Source organism: Stegastes partitus, unplaced genomic scaffold (assembly GCF_000690725.1).
Source record: "Stegastes partitus isolate 25-593 unplaced genomic scaffold, Stegastes_partitus-1.0.2 Scaffold98, whole genome shotgun sequence".
Classification (NCBI taxonomy): Eukaryota; Metazoa; Chordata; class Actinopteri; family Pomacentridae; genus Stegastes; species Stegastes partitus.
Window position 1 is genome coordinate 623718 of NW_007577829.1, and position 18399 is coordinate 642116.

Sequence of the window (18399 nt, forward strand, 5' to 3'; positions counted from 1 at the left end):
AGCAAAGACAGAGACAGCAACACCCATGATGATCCACAGTGATCTGTGCAACTGCTGGAGGTCTGAGTATCTGTTTTCTGTACACACAGCTTTAAGTCAGCAATATAGCATATTATCTGAAGTTTTGGTCACAGAAGATTAGTACAAAGGCATTTCCTGTCCATCTCAAATCAAGGCCTCCTGTTTCTGCCCACAACATTTCCTTAACATCAACATGTGTTGATGTGTTGAAACTGCTAACATTAAGTGATGCTCACAGCCTCTTAATGGAAAAACAACATTTGCTGAGGTTATTTTTTTTCTGAAAAATCTTGTAAGTGGGCAAAATTATGTGTGACTTTTATTGTCGTGGCCACATAAAAACCTTTATATATTCAGTTAGAGGTGGTAACCGAGTTTGGAAGAGGATATTCAAGCATTTTTGTTGGTTATTCCATCAGCGAATCAGTTTTAAAGCAAGAAATTGTGGGCAACAAACTGCTGCCCTGTAAAACTGTTGGAAAACAAACATTAACCTTACAATGCAGGAGCGGCAGCTGTGATTATGAGGATTTAATAAGAACACGTTTAGAGTCCGACTGAACAACTAAATGAATCATGCATTTATGAGTATTACCAACCCTACTATTTGTCCACCCAATCTAGAAAGCTGGTGAAAAAGATTTTTCTTTCAACAGATGTTCCCCACTGTCGAGTTTTTCAGTAGTTTTTGTTCTCACAACTGAATTTCTTTCAATCCACAGGGCATCATCATGAATACATCTTTACTCTCCTTGAGTTAAAGCTGCTGCATTATCAATAGTATTTGTAGCTTGGTCTGCCAGGCAAAATATGGTTCTTTCACTTTTGTATTGATGGTACTCGAGGCCGAATAAACGTTACACTTTAAAACACATAACTTCTGCTACTACTTGCATCCACACAGCTCAGGAGTTTAAGGGCCCCTACAATCAAAAACTTCATCACGTGTTGTTTCTTAATTTAGCACACTACTGTCATGTGACTGACTTCCAAAAGAAAACAAAGACATCGGCCTTGAATGGTGGTGGTCAATTCCACATTCATTTCAGGCGTTGCTTACATTGTTGTCCATGCTGGCAGATGATAGGCTATGAAGGGAAATCTGTGATGTTACTTTTCACCAATGCGGTTCTTTCTCTGCAGTATTTCCTACATCTAAGCAATCAGCCGTGCTTCATGTTTACACCGGCACCCACATGCCCATTCTACGTGAACTGTCACGTGATATGAGCTTTAAGGCATGTTAGTACACACGGAGATTATTTCTGAAACTGTGTTAAAGCGCACGTCTGGATGGAGATTATTTTCCAATGTTTTCAAATTAAACCTGTGAATGTGGCCTCACACAGAAGCACACAGCCTTTTCCAGGACAGGATACCTGGTGGGCCCTCGGGACTTTAGAGTGAGCATTTGACTAAAGAGACGCTGCGTGCTGCAACCTGACGAACCATACAATTACAAGAGTGCAAACATACACACAAACACCAACAGTCCTGGTACAACAATACCTGTCTTAGGGACAAGAAACTGGCTAAAGCACAGACTTACCAACAACACGTGGATGTATAAGCCTGCTACTATCAAACAAAAGGCCATAATACTTCTCTATCAAACTTTCGTTTCATTTTATTACATTGCACATATGTTGCAGCCATCCTGCTGCAGTTTGCTTCCTCAATTTGTTTGGCCAATGTTCACCTTGGGGGCAAACTTGGACTGAGAAAAAACATTTTAAGAAGTAGTTTTATGAGGTAAGAGAAGAGATCACAGAGAATCAGGGAGTGCCTCTGCTGAAATAAACCTCAGTGTTTCTCAACTGTACTGTGTGTCTGTTTTTTAAGTGCAATCCCTCAAGAAACACCAGTAAACTCTGTCATCTCTGTAACGATGACCTCATCCTCCTCCAACAAGTTTTTCTGTTCTCTTTTAGATTGCTATACTCCACTCTCTACTCTGTTCAGATCCTTGACCCAAAACATCAGCGCACCAGCCAAAACGTAAAGTTAGATTCTGCAAACACTCTGCAGGCTAGCTATTGTCAGATTTATATCCTGTGTGTGAATATGCAGTGAGCACAGCCAAGTTTTCAGTAAGATAAAGAGGGAGAGGGATTCGGCTTTAAATGCAGGCCTCAAGTTGAACTTCTTGAGTATCCAGTTTTGGTCCACAATTCAATCCACTTTGAACTTGCTTAACTGAGCAAAACTGAGGTTAAAGGCTTCTCATACAGCTTAACACATGAACACACACACACACACACACACACACACACACACAGTGCTGTACGCATGACTTCCTCTAACATGGCACTGCCCTGTCTCCAGGGCCTGATAAAACGGGTAATTACAACTTAAAACATAAAAGGGAGAGCTACCAAGAGGGAGACGTCAAGAGGGAAGGGACAAACGGACGAACAAGTGCATGATCAAAGTGTGTCAACTTGCGACACCTGCGTTTAGCACAGGAGCAAGAAAGAGGGCCGGAGCTGGATTCATACCATCATCCGAACCTGAGGGGTGCACTACGAAGCAAGATTAGCGGGTCAGCGAGCCGTGATGAGCTCAGAGTTTTCAGTGTCAGGAAGGTGGCTCTCATTTAACTTGCTAGATCCCCGTGGTGTCTTATGCTGCGCAGCCATCCTGGTAATTGTTGGATTTAAATTGGCTGTAAGAAGCGGCTCCCTTTTTCCAGTTCATTTTCTAAAAAAAAAAAAAAATCACTATGAATGATTCAGATTTTCAAATGAGGCAATACATCATATCTGTAAACCAGCTGAGCTCTGAGTTACTAATCCCTCAGCTGACAAACTGTACGTGTCGCGTTGCCACGGGAACCTACATGTATTTAACTGGTGACACAAAAACTGCAAAAATATGGTTTCATGTTTGGTCTTGCATTGCTGTTACATCCACGGTAGACTGCTGGTCCTGCAGCTTATTGATGAAAAATGGATTAGTCTATTGGTATCTGTCTAATACTGAATCGATAACATTGACTTTGATTTAAGTCGTTTTCATTATGGAACAGTGTCAAGCCTAAAAGCCATTCTTCAAAATACTGTTTAACGCAAAAAGTTTAACAGCTCTAATGTAAAGCCGTCATGTTAGAAAGGAGTGGCTGTATTGAGAGTGACAGCACCGCAATCTTCCACAGTTCTGCAGATTTCCTTTAAAAATGCCAGAATTATTCACTTGATGGTGTCAGAGCAGCTGACACCTACTTTGCTGATGGTGTCATGCTAAGCCTGCACCTAAAGCTATCTGGAGTACTACAACATCTTTCTAAAGTAAGATTGACTTTAGCAATCTGTTCTGACAGAAACAGAACTCACAAAAACTGAACTAGAAACACGAGCCGCTGCCACAAATCAGGAAATGAATAAGGCTACGGTAGCGGTTAGCAGCTAAGTTAGGAGGCAGCCAGAGATTACCCCGAAAAAGTGTCTAGAAAACAACAATTACCTTTTTGATATAAAAGAGTTATAAAAGAGTAAAAGATTAAGAAAACACAGAAGAACAGCACATGTAACTGTTCACAATCTCAATCGATTGATCTTAAAAACAGAGGAGAGCATCACAGCATCACATGAAGTTCTCAAGTTATCATTCTCTTACTATTTTACATATTTAGTTGTAGTAATCCATATTCAAGAAGAAGCTTAGTTATGACTGTCTGCTATCACATGCTGTTAAAATATAACATCTATGTTTATCGGTTTCAAATATAGTTTTTTTTTCTTTATTACCAATAATGAATATTGGCCTTGAAATACCCATATCGGTCAATCTCTAATGAAGAAAACAATCTGGTTAACAAAGACAGTTGACAACCACCATCATGACACCCATGATCTCTGACTGGGGGTTTTAGGTTTTATTAAGCCGGCTAACAAAGAGAGTCTGGCTATGTCAAACTTGCTTCATAGTACACCACTGTGGTCAAAGAGGGATATGAACTAGAAATGCACACACAGACAGCTGTTTGCTCTGAGAGTTCACTGGGTCAGAGATCACAGGGGGGAATAAAACATGACACCGGCACACACACAGTGAAAAACAAGAGGCACAGTGGATGAGGAAAGGCAGAAAAAGATGACAGAGATAGAACGGGGACGCGCAGGAAAAGCAACAAGAGTCAGATTTTGCCTAATCTGGCCATGGCTGTCTCGCTTACTCATATGGAGGGTACTTACTATTCCCATCTGATAGCAGCTATGAAAGATTGATTCTTTCATCTTTCTCTCGCAAGAGGACAGAACAATGTTACACTGTGTGCTTCTTCCAGTTTGGGTGTGTGTGTGTGTGTGTGTGTGTGTGCGCGTTGGAGAGAGGGAGGGAAGGCGAGTCTGCATCGAATGGAAGAAGAGCAACAGCTGAGACTTGAAAAACAGCTGTATCTTTTCAATCCCCTCCCCCCCCTTCACTCCCTCATCCCTGCTCTCCCTGAATGAGCCCCTCACACCCTTTTTCTGATCCTCCTCTCCCACTGAGCGGCATGGCCAGAGGCTTCGCTGCCTGCATGCACACACAAATTACAATATGAAGTGCCCGAGTTACACAGACACTACTGGTTCGAGCCTCTGTTCTCTCTGAGGACAAGTACAGGCAGGATCCATGTGCTACTAAACATTCATCTATTGACTAAAAATAGGGAAGACATTGTTTCCAGCGGCAATGTCACCCTCCCTCTTCTGTTCCCAACCCTCCCACTTTTTGTCAGTTTCTAACTGTAAGAAAAAAGGCAACCATCGAAACACTTGGGCTGTCTTTTCATGTACAAAGCAGCATCAAACAGCTTTTTTTGTTGTTGTCATTTTTGTCTTAAACATGCACTGATTAACTCAATAAAACCAGACACACCCCTGAGTGAGACAAATTGGATTTACATATACAAAATGTAAACAGAAATTCAAAATATTCCTAAATATTGCTCCCAAACCAAACCTTAAATATTAAGAAAATAATATGTGTGTATAAATGGCTTAATAGGCAGGTTGACAGTTGGCCATCTAAAGTGTGTAATTGCAGGCGTGTGTGTGCATGTCTCCGTCTGCAAGTCAGGACGTAACCTGTGGGAAACCTGACAAAGGCGACAGGAAGCTGATTGTCTCAGTCACACAAGTTTAAATGGATTCGTTGAGATGACACAGAGGAACACATCTGCCTGGGATGTGAATCATCGCCCCAATTATTTAATCAAAGGAGGTGCAGAGCAGGTGGGGAGCATCAGGCCTTATATTCAGAGTGTGCTTGAGGTCAAAAAGCTCAACGTGAACCCGTGACTGCCACTCTGATGGGGAGGAAAGAGAACAAAAGAAAAAGCGCTGGGAGCAGAAGAAAGCAAAAGGAGGAGAGCGCAACAGAGAACAGATAGTTGGAATCGCGTTTGCCTCAATCTGATCTATTGTCTTTGGCTCGGACCAGGACCGAGTTCACAAGTTTCCATGACATAGCCAAGGCTCCGTTCTCCGTTTTTGCTCTCAGGCCAAAACACTCAGGCTTTAGACAGATAGATGAGGCTGCGCTGCGAGACCACAAAGACTTGTCTCCAGCGCTGATATAAACCGGTGGATCAAGACAATATGCAGGGGAAGTGGAAGGGTGAGGCGACTGTCTGTTTATGTTCAACTCAGCTGGTGGGGTATAAGGTTGAACGTGAGCGTACGCAATCTGCTTGTACAAGACAGAGGTTGGGAGTGAAAATACAATCTGCAAGTCGCATATTTAGTACATTTCAGTAAACAACTCCACATGAAACAATGAGCTAATTTTAATATTTTGTCCACAACAATCATAACTGAGGAAAAAACCTTTCTGATCTAAAGCTGACCAAAGTATTTTGATCAACCCTAACACTTAAATGCAACACAATATTAATGTGAATATTACTAGGCCTCAGCCTAATATGCAAATCATAAAATCTCCTTACAATTTTGGCGTATTCCAGATTTTTCCTGGCTCAGAATTAGCCTCTGGAGGATAATTGCACACAACAGCAAGTGTGATCGGTGCACGCACATTAGGGGCAATGTGTCTGTGTTCCCTTATTTGACAGACATTTATGCATTTTTCTGTTATTTCTGACCATTTTCTCACCAAAAAACTTTAATTCACTTGAGTAAATCAAGCCCTAATTAGCATAATAATAAGTAAAACGTTGAAACTCTCTTTGGGGATGCCAAGAAAATCCTCTATGCAGAAAAACTCCTGAATCCCTTAAAGCAGATCATTGCTGCCTGGTGTACTCCGCATTTGCTCCTCAATGAAACTTCCTCTAGTGAGAATATTCCGGCTATGCAGAGCAAAATGCCCCATGAAGAACAGAATGAAAGTGTCAGGTGGAACAGGAGCCTCATAACTGCCATTCTGCATGCCTTAAAGGCTGGTTCCTTTTACTACAGCCGTGTCCCTGAACTCACGTTTCACCCCTGATCTCATGACCTCAAACACCTACAACCTGACACACCAACCCCAGCTAATACCTTGTCAGCTGCGTGAGCTGAGGTAATCATGACCTTAAAATACATCGATTTTTTTTAAAAGACACTTATAAATGTACATACGTGCAGATGAAGACATGTAGAGGTACTAAACGCTTCTCTCGAACAGTAGAAATCTGTGTGACTGATGATTCTAATTGATTCAACAGCTTGCACCTTACATTTGTAAGCTTTGTAAGGAAAGCTAATTGGAATTTAACGAGAGAACATTTTGCTGATGAATGAAGCCACATCAGCAAAAAAACATGAGACTGATATTTCAACACCAGCAGCAATTACAGTACAAGACACACCTACACACAGTCATTTGAGTTGAAGAAGCTCTGGGGGGTTCCTCTTTTTTTCTTTTTAAATCAGTCAGCCTAATACTGAATTCAAACCTAACATAACTCTGCTTAACAAGCACATTACAAATGAAGTACAAGCAGTACCTTTGCTCATCAAATACCAGAATGGCTTTCATGAAACTGAATAAGAAACAGTCTACCCCCTACCTCCAGAAACGCAGTTATGTTTAAATAACCATGAAGCACATGTTCTTTGGAGTTTATCTAATCTTATTTCAAGCTGCATGTAAAGACATTAAGGATCATCATCAACAGGCTGAAAAGGCCCCCAAACAAACAGCAGCTGAAGTTACTCTGCCGTGTGAATTACTGTTGTGGTTAAAAGAGCAATTATGACTGATAAGGTCAGGATAGATGTGATCTGATTTATATAGATCAGGCATGGCTCAGCAGTGGGGCTGAACATACAACTGCATGGGTCCTGACAGATGTTGTAATTTGATTTGCAATTAAAGTGAAGCTCTATTTCAATTTTCCCTGCGTAATGGATTTAAAACATGTGATGCGCATGAGATACCATCAAAAACATGACTATCACACAAGAAGGATGGCATGAATCTGTACATTGTACCACTGACACAACAGTTTAAACTCTGCGTCACACACACTGTATAACGTACAGTAGATCATAAACTGTGATTTGAAATTTGCATTCAATATGAAATTGATTAATTGTTTACAGCCCCGCATTATACAACCATAAACTACAAGTAGGGCTTAGTACGGAGCCTCTATATGGTTTGAGTAACCAACTTTCGCCCCTTACACAGCATCTAAAACTGCCATACCGAAAGGTACAATTCAGCCATCGCATCCACATCAGTGATCTCAAATGTAGGTCAGGCATATTTAAAAAAGAGCCAAGAAGATGAAAAAAAGTGAAGAAGGAAGCAGGAAGCCTGTCAGTGAACGCATTGGGCATGTACTGCAAAGGACGCTGCCCGATAACTGGGAAAAATGAAACACAGGAAGACGAGGCAGGACGAAAATAGCATCAGATCCCACTCACAACAAGAAAGCAATGTGAAAGAGAAACTGAGAGCAAATTTACTCAAAAGGATAAGCTAGGATCTAAAGAGGAGCCAGGGGTGTGCAGCAGTCCGCTCGCCGTGTCGCCCTTCATGTGTGAGCCACTCCCAACAGGGGTCTAATTCAGGCTAAAATGCCCTCGATGCGCTGGGCCTCCCGCCGCCGTTCGGCCTGTCGTGCTGTGTGTTTAGCGGGGTGTATGTGAGAGGTTCGGCCATCAGTCAAGAGTGACCCTGTGTGTACAATTTCCGCTTCAGCACCGTCTGCGACTTCTCCTAAACAAGAGGTGTGATTACAACACAGCAGGAACCACATGGCTAACACACTCATAATAATAAGAAGAGACAGTTTTGCACCACTTCCTCAAATGTTGTTCTGGGTACAACAATAAAAAATAAAAAAAAAACAGAGGCCCGTTGCTCAATCCACATAGCAAAAAAATGGTGCCTGCCTCTGAGATTTCTGAAGTGAAAGCTAGTGCGTGTATTATACTTGTCTCTTATCTTGTTCTCGCACACAGTCATGCACACAGTCAGCTGCTAGCCAAGCTCACATCTACAACACCCACTTCAACCAACTGCCAGCAACATTAGAAACACCTCTTTACCTTTTTAAGTCTTAATCAAATGCACAATTATAATAATATTATCATCCGTGTTCCAAAACAACTTGTCAAGTGCAGAGACCTCTTATATCACTCCCAGTAGTAACAGAAATGTTGGATGGCTTTGTGGAGTCGGCATTGAAAAAAAAAAAAAAAAGCAAAGCAGACAATGAACACACATAACTAGCTTTGTGTTTGTACTTGTAGTGACAGAGCCAAGGCTGGGGAGGCATCAGAGGAAGAGTGTGACGACATGTGACTTCGCAGTTCCATCTGTGCTGAATGGATGTGCCAGACGCATGCATAAAGTTACCCTGGCAACAGAGCAATAGCACTGCTTGGAGGTCACACGCAGAAAAATCTTGATGCAGACCAAAAAATAAAAATAAAAAAACGCTCCTAGAATATGCACAGCACCCAGAAGGAGCCTGCGAGAGGCCTGCTTATTCGCTCAGAAAGGAGGCCGAGCTTCACCCTATGCATTGTTACAGACGCACACGTGATGCATCTAGGAACATTTTACATAAACTACGCTGTGAACATGATGTAATGTGGAGCAGAGAAACCTAATCTGAGAAAGACCAGGGGTTGCACTTGATGACGCAGAAGCCCAACAGTGTTTTATCCCTTTCTCTTGTAAACACACGGCTCTGATTCTGAGAAGGGAGTTTCATTTCACACACACAGATGTAATCTCTAACTAATCACATTTGCAGGCCTTGGACGGAGCAGTTACACCACGGTGGTGAACAGATGGGCCCACGTACACGAGGCATCTCCGGGATTAGCCCGGTCCAGAAGGTGGAAGTAGCAGATAGAGTTACCAGGGGACAGTTTCTCAAAAGTAACTGGTGCTCAAATTACAATACAGGGAGTCCACATAGGTGTAATCAATCAGGGATCGAAACTGGAATTGCAGCTGTAAATTGCATTCATGAGTAATGTCTGTGAAGGCAAATCCGTTAAATGAGTTTCCTCCCTTTAACTGTGGCAAGACTTAATGTTTCAACTGTTGGCTTACATCCTTGCAAAGACATAGACGATTATGGGGAATGTACAAACTGATGTAATTGAAAATAAAAACAGCACACTAACCAAGCGAGCTTCAGCGAAACCTCCAGGCGCTCACACTGTTTCTGTTGGCAAGCGACAGATATGCGACATGACGTTTTTGTTTACAGTCGGGAAGAGAGACGGAGAACAGGATTAACCCAAAAATACACAATGATAATTAAATACAGCATTTGTAAATAGTCATGCAGATGGGAGTTGTGTCGCTTAAAACCAAAGCAAAGCTCCACGCACGATAGAATACTGAATCAACTGTATTTTATTGGATTACAACCTAAGCCCTGATACTTAAGACTACTTGGCTGAATGTTTCAGATGCACCCTTTACACCAACTGACCACTGTCATGAAGGCTAAACTTTCACTGGTGAGCTCGAAAAATTCTCAGTTTAGACTGCAGCAGATAAAGTGAAAAACCAAAAGGAATTCCAAACAGATTCCTTCTTTCTACGGAGGACTGGGGAGCTCCGGCATTTGGAAAGAATTAGTTTTCATGTCCCATTTTGGGCTAAACTTTAAACTGTAGCATTATCCACCCACGCAAATGCTCCAAGAGTTGGTATGATCACCATTGCCATTACCATGTAATGGATAAATACATTCTGCATGGATTAGAATGTTAAAAACAACGGCCGAAGCGAAAACAAGATTGTTTCAGTCTTCTCTGCATAACACGACACCACGGCACTGTAAAGGCATGCTAGTCATGAGCCTGAACCGGTGACCTCTGGGTCATATGTGAAGTGTTGAGAACAGCAGCTCCACACAGCCACACTAAATATCGATATGGAACATTCCTTGGAGTCCTTAAAAATGGGGTGAGAGCAACGTCACGGAGGACAGCGGCGACAAAGAGCGTGTTGGATGGGAGGTTTGAGCAGAGGAGGGCTTTGTTTAAGACAAATAATGCGGTTTTAAAGCGAAAAGCCAGCAGATTCTGCCTTAATCCCACTTAAATGTGTGTAAAATCTTCCTGATCTTCCAAATGAGAGAACCACCATGCCAAATTCATTTTAATTTAATAAAAAGGCCAACATACCTTCACCTTGGCTGTAAGCAGCAGTCTAAAGAATCAGAAAAGTAAACCTGAAAGAAGGCCTGACATGCAGCTACAAAAGAGACATCCTTAATTGAAGCCTAATACTCAATTAAAGTCGTGTTGTTGATGCATAATCAGCTTAGATTAATGAAGAGACAGTTCTCAGGAACATGCACAAAAGCTTGCTATTTTCTGAGATGTGATTGCCTTATTTTTGAGAAAGCAGCTGAATTTGACAGGACTCTTATCTATATCAAGTTTTAAAAGTTTCCCTCATTTCAATTATTAATTGCAGGTCATCGAGGTCGATAACCCCGTTTCCCCCAAACTCAAAACACCCCCCACTAACGCGCCTATTCTGCTGCTAAGATATGCGTTGACTGAGACAAGATAGACTGAAGCTGCACGCCGTATTGTTCGTGGGTGAACCCACGCCACACCCAGAGCGGTCCCCCGAGGGTAACTGTGCAGGGGGTTCACCGCCAATGAGCTCTCCGGAGCAGCCCGGAGCCTGCAGTGGCTGCTAAATGAGCTGTGCGGGGCTAGCAAGCACAACCCGCTGAACCCCTCAACCCTCCTGGAAAAGAAGCTAACTGTGTAGCGACCAAAGTCAACAAAGTGAGCACCACGATTTGCTAAACTCTCCGTATTAGCATGTTCTCGCTAACTAGCCGGACTCACTAGCTTCGGAGAGGGAGCGCATGATTTATTATTAGCATGACATCAAACTCCTCGGTGCAGCTTGTCGATGTGCGGTGGGGCGACCGTAGCCTGTCTTCACGTGGGCGGAGGGGCAAATAAATAACGGTTAAAATATACCCCCACTGCCATCAGCGACACACAGAGTGAGAACTACAAAACCCAGGGCCAGTCTCCGTCTCCAGCTCACCGTCTCTCTCACGTCTCCCCTCCTCTTGATGGATGCCGATTTACTTTGATAAAGGAGCATCCTGCATTTAAAAACAAACACACCCAAACCCGTTCGTGGGGCTTAACGTTTACGTTAGCTTGCTAACTCGACGGCTGGGGGAAGGATTTTCTTAATTATACCGCCAACAGTGGCAAAGTTTGACTCGTAATGCTCCGTAACTCACCGAAGTGCGCGGTTTTCCTCCTTGTTCGTCTGATATTCCAGCGGGGACATCAGCAGGCGGCGGGCAGCTAACAGTTTTGAGGCTAACGCTCCGGACACGACGATGCGCCTCGCAACAGCTGTGCTCTGTTTTGAATGAGGGCTGAGGAGGAGACGCACGGCTAACGGGCGGAGCTTCCAGGGTGCAGACGGGCCAGTCTGCCCATCATCCTCCACAGACCGGTTTAGTTCAGCTCACAAGTGCACAAAGAGCCTTTGTGGCTGCCACCGTTAGCTACAGGTTGCTAACGCGGCGTCGCTGAACGTATTGACAGACGGGATGCGCATCGCCTCCGTTTATCGTCGGAGCCAGACTCCGGGATGAAGCGACCTGTTTGGTTTTTTAAAAAAGGGCGCAAAGTTCATGCGTTTGATTCTTACTCCCTCTTGTGGTTAAACTGTTGTTGCGCCTGCACCTGCTCCAACAATAAAACCTCCCAGAATATGTGGATCTAGGACGAAACTACTGTTATAACATCAGTCATCAGGACGGATGATGTAAAACTGCACATTAACAGGTGAAAAAATTGCACATTCCTGCACACTGCAAATATTTCTATCCCCTTTTTATTACTCAAAACTATAAACAACTGCATCCACTTTTCTGTGCACTGAATTTACATTATTTATTCTACTAGTGTCATTTGAACCATACATTTCCAATATTCCTGGCTCCTCCAGGGCTCAAGATCCTTGCTCTGTGCTTTATTTTTGTTCTGTATACATTATATTCTATTTACACATGATCTTTTTCATATCTGTAATGTGTGTGATATGTGTCGACTACTATCTATCCATCCATCCATCTTTAGATTTGACACGAGCTGTTGATTTGTCTTGTAACACCTACACCTGTCTACTGACTGAGAAACACTTGCTTTTTTAAGAAAAATGTCATCCTTCTTTAATAATATTCAATTGACTTTTTAAAAATTCTTGTATGTGAAAACCTTGAAAATAAAGCTGATTCTGTTTAAAGTCCAGCACTCAAGAGCTTTAGAGTTTATTCCTAATGTTTTGCAAGATTCATCAATTTCTACAAGGCTGAAGTCAAAGTATATTATAATTTCTGACTGTGACTACCTCATACAAATATCCTGCATGATAGTTATTGACCGGGGTTGAATTATTTTGTATATGTGAGGAGATCAGGGTTCACAGGCCACGCTGCAGACAGAAGAAATAGAGATTATTCCTCCAGTAGAATGTGAAAACTTTGCACATTCTGTGGATTCAGAGTAATAATGGTTCTTTTTCTCCGTGAAGCACTGCCAAATACCAAACAGCAATGCAACCATCTAAATACACATTTACATATTCCTCCATCCATCATCTGTACACCACTTTATCCTCTACAGGCTCGAGCCTCCCAGCTGACTTCAGGTGAAGGCAGGTCTGCACATCATAAATACTTTTTTTATTTTTTGTTATTACTTACAAATCCCTGGATTTGCTGCAGGAAGAAGGACGGCGGTTCACGTCCTGGTGGGGGCACCGGGATCTTTCTGCGTGGAGTTTGCATGTTCTCCCCGTGCAGCGTGAGTTCTCTCTGGGTTCTCCGGCTTCCTCCCACACAGTCCAAAAATATGTTGAGGTTAATTGGTGATTCTAAATTGTCCGTAGGTGTGAATGTGAGTGTGCTTGGTTGTCTGTCTCTAAGTGTGGCCCTGTGATAGACTGGTGACCTGTCCAGGTGTCCCCTGCCTTCGCCCTAAGTCAGCTGGGATAGACTCCAGCCCCCCGTGACCCGAGTGAGGATTAAGCGGTGTATAGATGATGGATGGATTTGCTACACTTGCTGTTTTGTTTGACTTGTAACACTGGCTCCCTATTTCTGTTGCAGCACTTGCTTCCTTTTAAAATCTTTTTATCCTTCTTTTAAAAAATCCCGACTTGTCAACTTTTACTGTGATACAGCAAATCACTGCATCAAATTCCGCATATGTAAAAACCTACTTGGCAAAAAAAACGGATTCAGAATCTGATATAAAGGTCTGGACCTAAATATGCTACAGCAGCACAATATATATCATTATTATCATAACCACTTAGGTTTAATTTAGGTTTTATAAAGCACTGACATTCCTGCTGTTTATAAAAACAGACATTCACTTCGCAGTGACTAATTATCTGCAGTAACAAAGGCGAGTATAATAAATTGTGTTTTTATTATTAGACACTCTGTTGCCTTTTTTCAAAGTTACTTAAGTAATTAGTTCAGTTCATGTTTGCAGTAATGCCACTTCTGCAAATATTACCGCATTCAAGCAGGACAACTAAAAACTCTCTGTAATCATACAAATTACATGCATGAAAAAACTAAATACAAAAATATATTAACAGCGCCAATGGTGCTGGATTCACGACCATTTTAATCCTAATAACTTAACCGTAAAACTGTGGCTTTAAGCAGCAGCCCAGTTGTTTGCATGTGGATTTCAGTCAAAAAGGCTGCATAAGATCATAACATGTCTGAAGTTTTAATCATTTGAGTCACTGCTGTGTGTAAAGCGCACACAGCTCCTCTCTCAGTTTGGAGACTGCATTAATCCTACTGCTGTTTAATAAAATCAAAGAAAAGAATCTGAAATTCTACATCTGTTCAGCGCTACACGGTGTTTCAAGAGTTGTATTCAAGTTGGTAATGGTTGTAAAAATATCACAAATCATAGATGCATGATAGATATCCAGCTGGAGCACATGAGATGAGATCAAGATGTATTTTTTATTTTTTTTACATTTTTTGTATACATATGGCTTAAACGTACTGATAAAAATTAACACAGCTCCCTGAATGTGACCATCTACACACTGTACATCAAGAAAAGATTTTTACAATCTTTTTTTAAAAACTAACACATCATTTCCAACCTTTGAACCCCATGAGGGCTTTTTTTCTTTTCAGCAAACAATCTGACTCAGCACCACATGTGTAGATACACCAAAACAATGATAATTTAATCAAGTGTTCCATGATCATTCCCCAAACTTGAGCTGCTTTTCCTTCACCATACCGTGCAGCTCTCTCGCTCGATTCTTCAGCTCCTCTGCCTTCTTCTCGTTCTTCTCTGTCCCGTCCCCGAGTTTGTACATCCGGCTTGCATTGGCGCAGCCCCACACGTGTCCCAGCTCACAGGCCCTGTCAGCGTACTTCAGGGCGAGAGTCATATCTGGTGCCAGACCTTTGGCATTGCCCTCAATGAACATAGCGCTGAGGTTAAAGCAGGAGGGAGCGAAGCCTCCGGCACAGGCCTTCTCATAGTACTGCCGAGCCGCCGTCAGGTCGGGTTGTCCGTCTAGAGCTCGTCCATCGTGCGCTAACAGGCCAACATTATGGCAGGCGTCTACAGACTTCTTTCCTCCAGCGTTGCAGGAGCGCATAAAGCAGGAGTAGGCCGTTTTCAGACACTCAGCGACTCCACCTGGTGGACAGAGTCAGGAGACTGACTGAGAACTTTGTGCAGAGATCTTTATGCATCTTCTGCAGGGAAGTAATGTAAAAAAGTTGCTCAAATCCTTCACTTGAATAAAAAGAAAGCATACAATTAAGAGACTCCATTAGAAATCCTTCATTCAAATTCCTATGTTACTAAAAGAACAGTAAATGTACTTACAGTCGTCCTCAAATGTATTCATACCCTTCCATTAACGAAAAGGCAAAATTCACAATAGTCACTCAAATAACTATAAACTGAAAAAAGTAATAATAACTCAAAAATTTGTTAAATTATAATTTAGTGAAATAAGACATTGCTTTTGAATTGTGGGTGAGAACAATAATTTAGGGGAAAAAAAAAAACTCTCCCAGACAAATTAGAGCACTTTGCTGATGAGCAGTGGGCCAAAACCAAAATACCTGTCAACAGGTGTAGAAGTCTGATTGAGAGTTAAGGAAAACACTTGATTGCCTCAAAGGGTTGTTCAACAAAATATTAGTTTACGAGTCCCATCATGCTTGTTTTTTTTTTGTGTTTTTTTTAATGTAAATATTTCTGCTGAACCACAATTCAAAAGTAATGTCATGATTTTCATTAAATTTTCATTGATTATTACTTTTGCCAATTTCAACTTATTTCAGTGACAGCTGTTTTTTTCCTTCTTTAATGGGAGGGTATGAATACATTGAAGGACGACTGTATGTATCAAAAGTAATAATCTGAACAATTGAATCACTGATGTGGTCACAACAAAGTAAGTTCTCACAGTTAAACTGGTATGGTGACCTGATAATTGATTATTTAATCATTTTAAATAACCAATTAACCTGTCAATTAGTTCTCTTTAATAAAGCACAAGTACTTCAAAATTACACTGAAATACAAGACTTCAGAATGTCATAACATTCCACACCAGAGAGGCTAATAAGGAGAGTACTGAGCTACCTTTTCCTGTGACATGATAAGCTCCCAGTTTGTAGCAGCTCTCTCCGTGTCCATATGTCTCACAGTTGTGTTTGAGCACTTGTGCTGTAGATTCATAGTGTTTCTTGACGCCTTCCAAGTAGTCGGCGAGCCTTTGGCACCCTAAGAAAAAACATCAGAAGAGCATGCGATGAAGCAACTATAGCTAATATATATATAAAACAGTGCATTTCCATCTGTAGCTGTGGTTAGTGTTGGGGTAGAATGGTTTGAAGAAAACATCTAACTGTGGTTTTTCAAACAAATATTGCAGTCTAAGTCTTAAGTTTAATATTGGATTCAAACTTTTTAGGCTCATGTCTAATTCTTATAAATAATCCAACTGTGGCTCATAAAATAAGATGAATCCATTGCTTTGACATTTACATGTTTTTGCACACGTACGGCTTATATCTCCCAATGCAAATGATCATTGTCTACAGACTACAAATCAGGCAAACATGTCCATTTAATCAGCCTTTTTAAACACATCCTCGCCAACAAATACTGTGATCGGCTGCAGTTCACTGTTTGTTGTGAAGTAGATTTTAAACATATGATTAAAAGTCAAAGAGAGACCATTGCAATATTAACTGCACCATGTTCTAATGCAGGGAAGTTAAAGATACAGCGCCCTCCATAATTATTGGCACCCCTGGTTAAGATGTGTTCTTTAGCTTCTAGTAAATTCATTTTTTTTCCCAAATATTATAGGACCACAATGAAAAAAAAGAAGAAAATTCAACTTTTAATTAAAGTGCATTTACTCAGTGTGAAAAAAATCCCACATTAAAAAATAATTCTTTTACATCAAATCACGTGTGCCACAATGATTAGCACCCTTGATGTTACTACTTTGTACAACCCTCTTTTACCAACAATTCATTTGAGTTGAGTTGAAGGTAACAATTTTCTACAATTTTCAGTGTGAGAGTGTGCTTCTGCAATAAAGATTGAATTTATTTTAACACATCTTCACCAGGGGTGGCAATAATTATGGAGGGCGCTGTAGATATATGACATATATATTCTTCAAATATGTACTATTGTGTGTAATACTTTATTTCATGTGTAAAATTACTTTACTACTTCTGAATATTTACCAGAATGACTTCTTACTTTTTTATCAGATTTTTATAACTATTTTCATCACAATAGTAACTGCTCCATGCTCTTATGCAGGGAATGTAAAGATATCCATGGTTTCAATGATACATCATCATGTGTACCGTTTCATTTTCAAGTGCAGTATTTTATCATCATGTGTACCATTACCTACTTCAAGATTATTGTCAATAACACTTTTTACTTATTTTTTTTTAATTATTATTTTGCTCTTACTTTAGCCTAACAGAAAAGCAATAAAAACACAGGCATGATTCATTATTGCTTTTCTATTAGACATCTGCTTTCATGTTTTGCCATTTTTCCCCTACACATTATTTAGCACAACAATTTCCTTCGGGATCAGTAAAGTTCTACCTCCTTGTGTCTTATTTATCTTTTTTTTTTCTTTTCGATGACATAGGAGGTAGAACAACTGTCACAAAAGCCGTGACTGTGCTGAGTTAAATAAATATAGAAACAATACTTATAAGAAAAACTCCAAAATGAAAGCAAAAATCTCTGACATTGACACAGGTGGGTCACCCGTAGCTCTGGAGCAGCATCTAAGTCATGCACAATTTGCAATCAGGTTAAATAAAATGATAACATTTGTGCATGGCATCTTAAATTGCAACCATTTGCAAAACTGTGCCCTGTTTCGATTAAAACCGATTAGTATGCTTAGCCCTGGTCAGTTGTCTCAGTGGAGCACCACTCAGCTCTGATTCTTACCTTCAGGATCCTTCTCTTTGTAGCACTGGAAGCTGTACTCCACTCCTAAATTATCCAAAAACTGCTTCACTTCATTCTCGTCCTCAAAGTTTACAAGTCCAGCCATGTCTCAGCCTTGTTCAGGTTGTACAACAAGCACATGTGCTGAAGGCTGAGCTGCACACATCCACTGCTGCTTGACCTTGGTGACGGAGCGACGTTACGGAAGCTTCTCCTTAACACGAAACTCAATGCAGGTAGTTGCTGTCAGCTGTGAAGTTGTCATAAAAGCCCACTGCGGTCACTCATATAATAGTTTCCCTTTTTTTAAAAACAATAAAATGGTCACGCTTGTCTCCGGACGAGCTCTTCCTGTGTCGTAACCCTCCTCTGCCGGCTTCCGTAGTCCGGCCCCCTTCGCTAATGTACTTCCAGTGCT

At 41.3% G+C, this 18399-nt stretch overlaps 2 protein-coding genes across 4 annotated transcripts in view; both read right to left on the minus strand.

Annotated features, from left to right (window-relative positions):
- The window catches only part of ralgps2 (Ral GEF with PH domain and SH3 binding motif 2), a 76193-nt gene extending 64369 nt beyond the window's left edge, over positions 1 to 11824 (minus strand). For 2 of the 3 annotated variants that reach the window (XM_008277463.1, XM_008277461.1), the window contains exon 1: positions 11705 to 11824. The gene's annotated coding sequence lies outside the window, so the exon portion shown is untranslated. Of the gene's footprint in view, positions 1 to 10610; positions 10636 to 11704 lie in introns of all 3 variants that reach the window. The other variant, XM_008277462.1, reaches the window with a different exon arrangement.
- A 2624-nt stretch (positions 11825 to 14448) lies between these two features.
- coa7 (cytochrome c oxidase assembly factor 7) lies at positions 14449 to 18366 on the minus strand. Its single transcript, XM_008277465.1, has 3 exons — positions 17982 to 18366; positions 16125 to 16265; positions 14449 to 15164 (listed from the first exon to the last, which is right to left on the minus strand). The coding sequence occupies exons 1-3, from the start codon at positions 18085 to 18087 to the stop codon at positions 14719 to 14721; spliced, it is 693 nt and encodes a 230-aa protein (XP_008275687.1). The 5' UTR covers positions 18088 to 18366; the 3' UTR covers positions 14449 to 14718.
- Between the last annotated feature and the right edge of the window lie 33 nt (positions 18367 to 18399).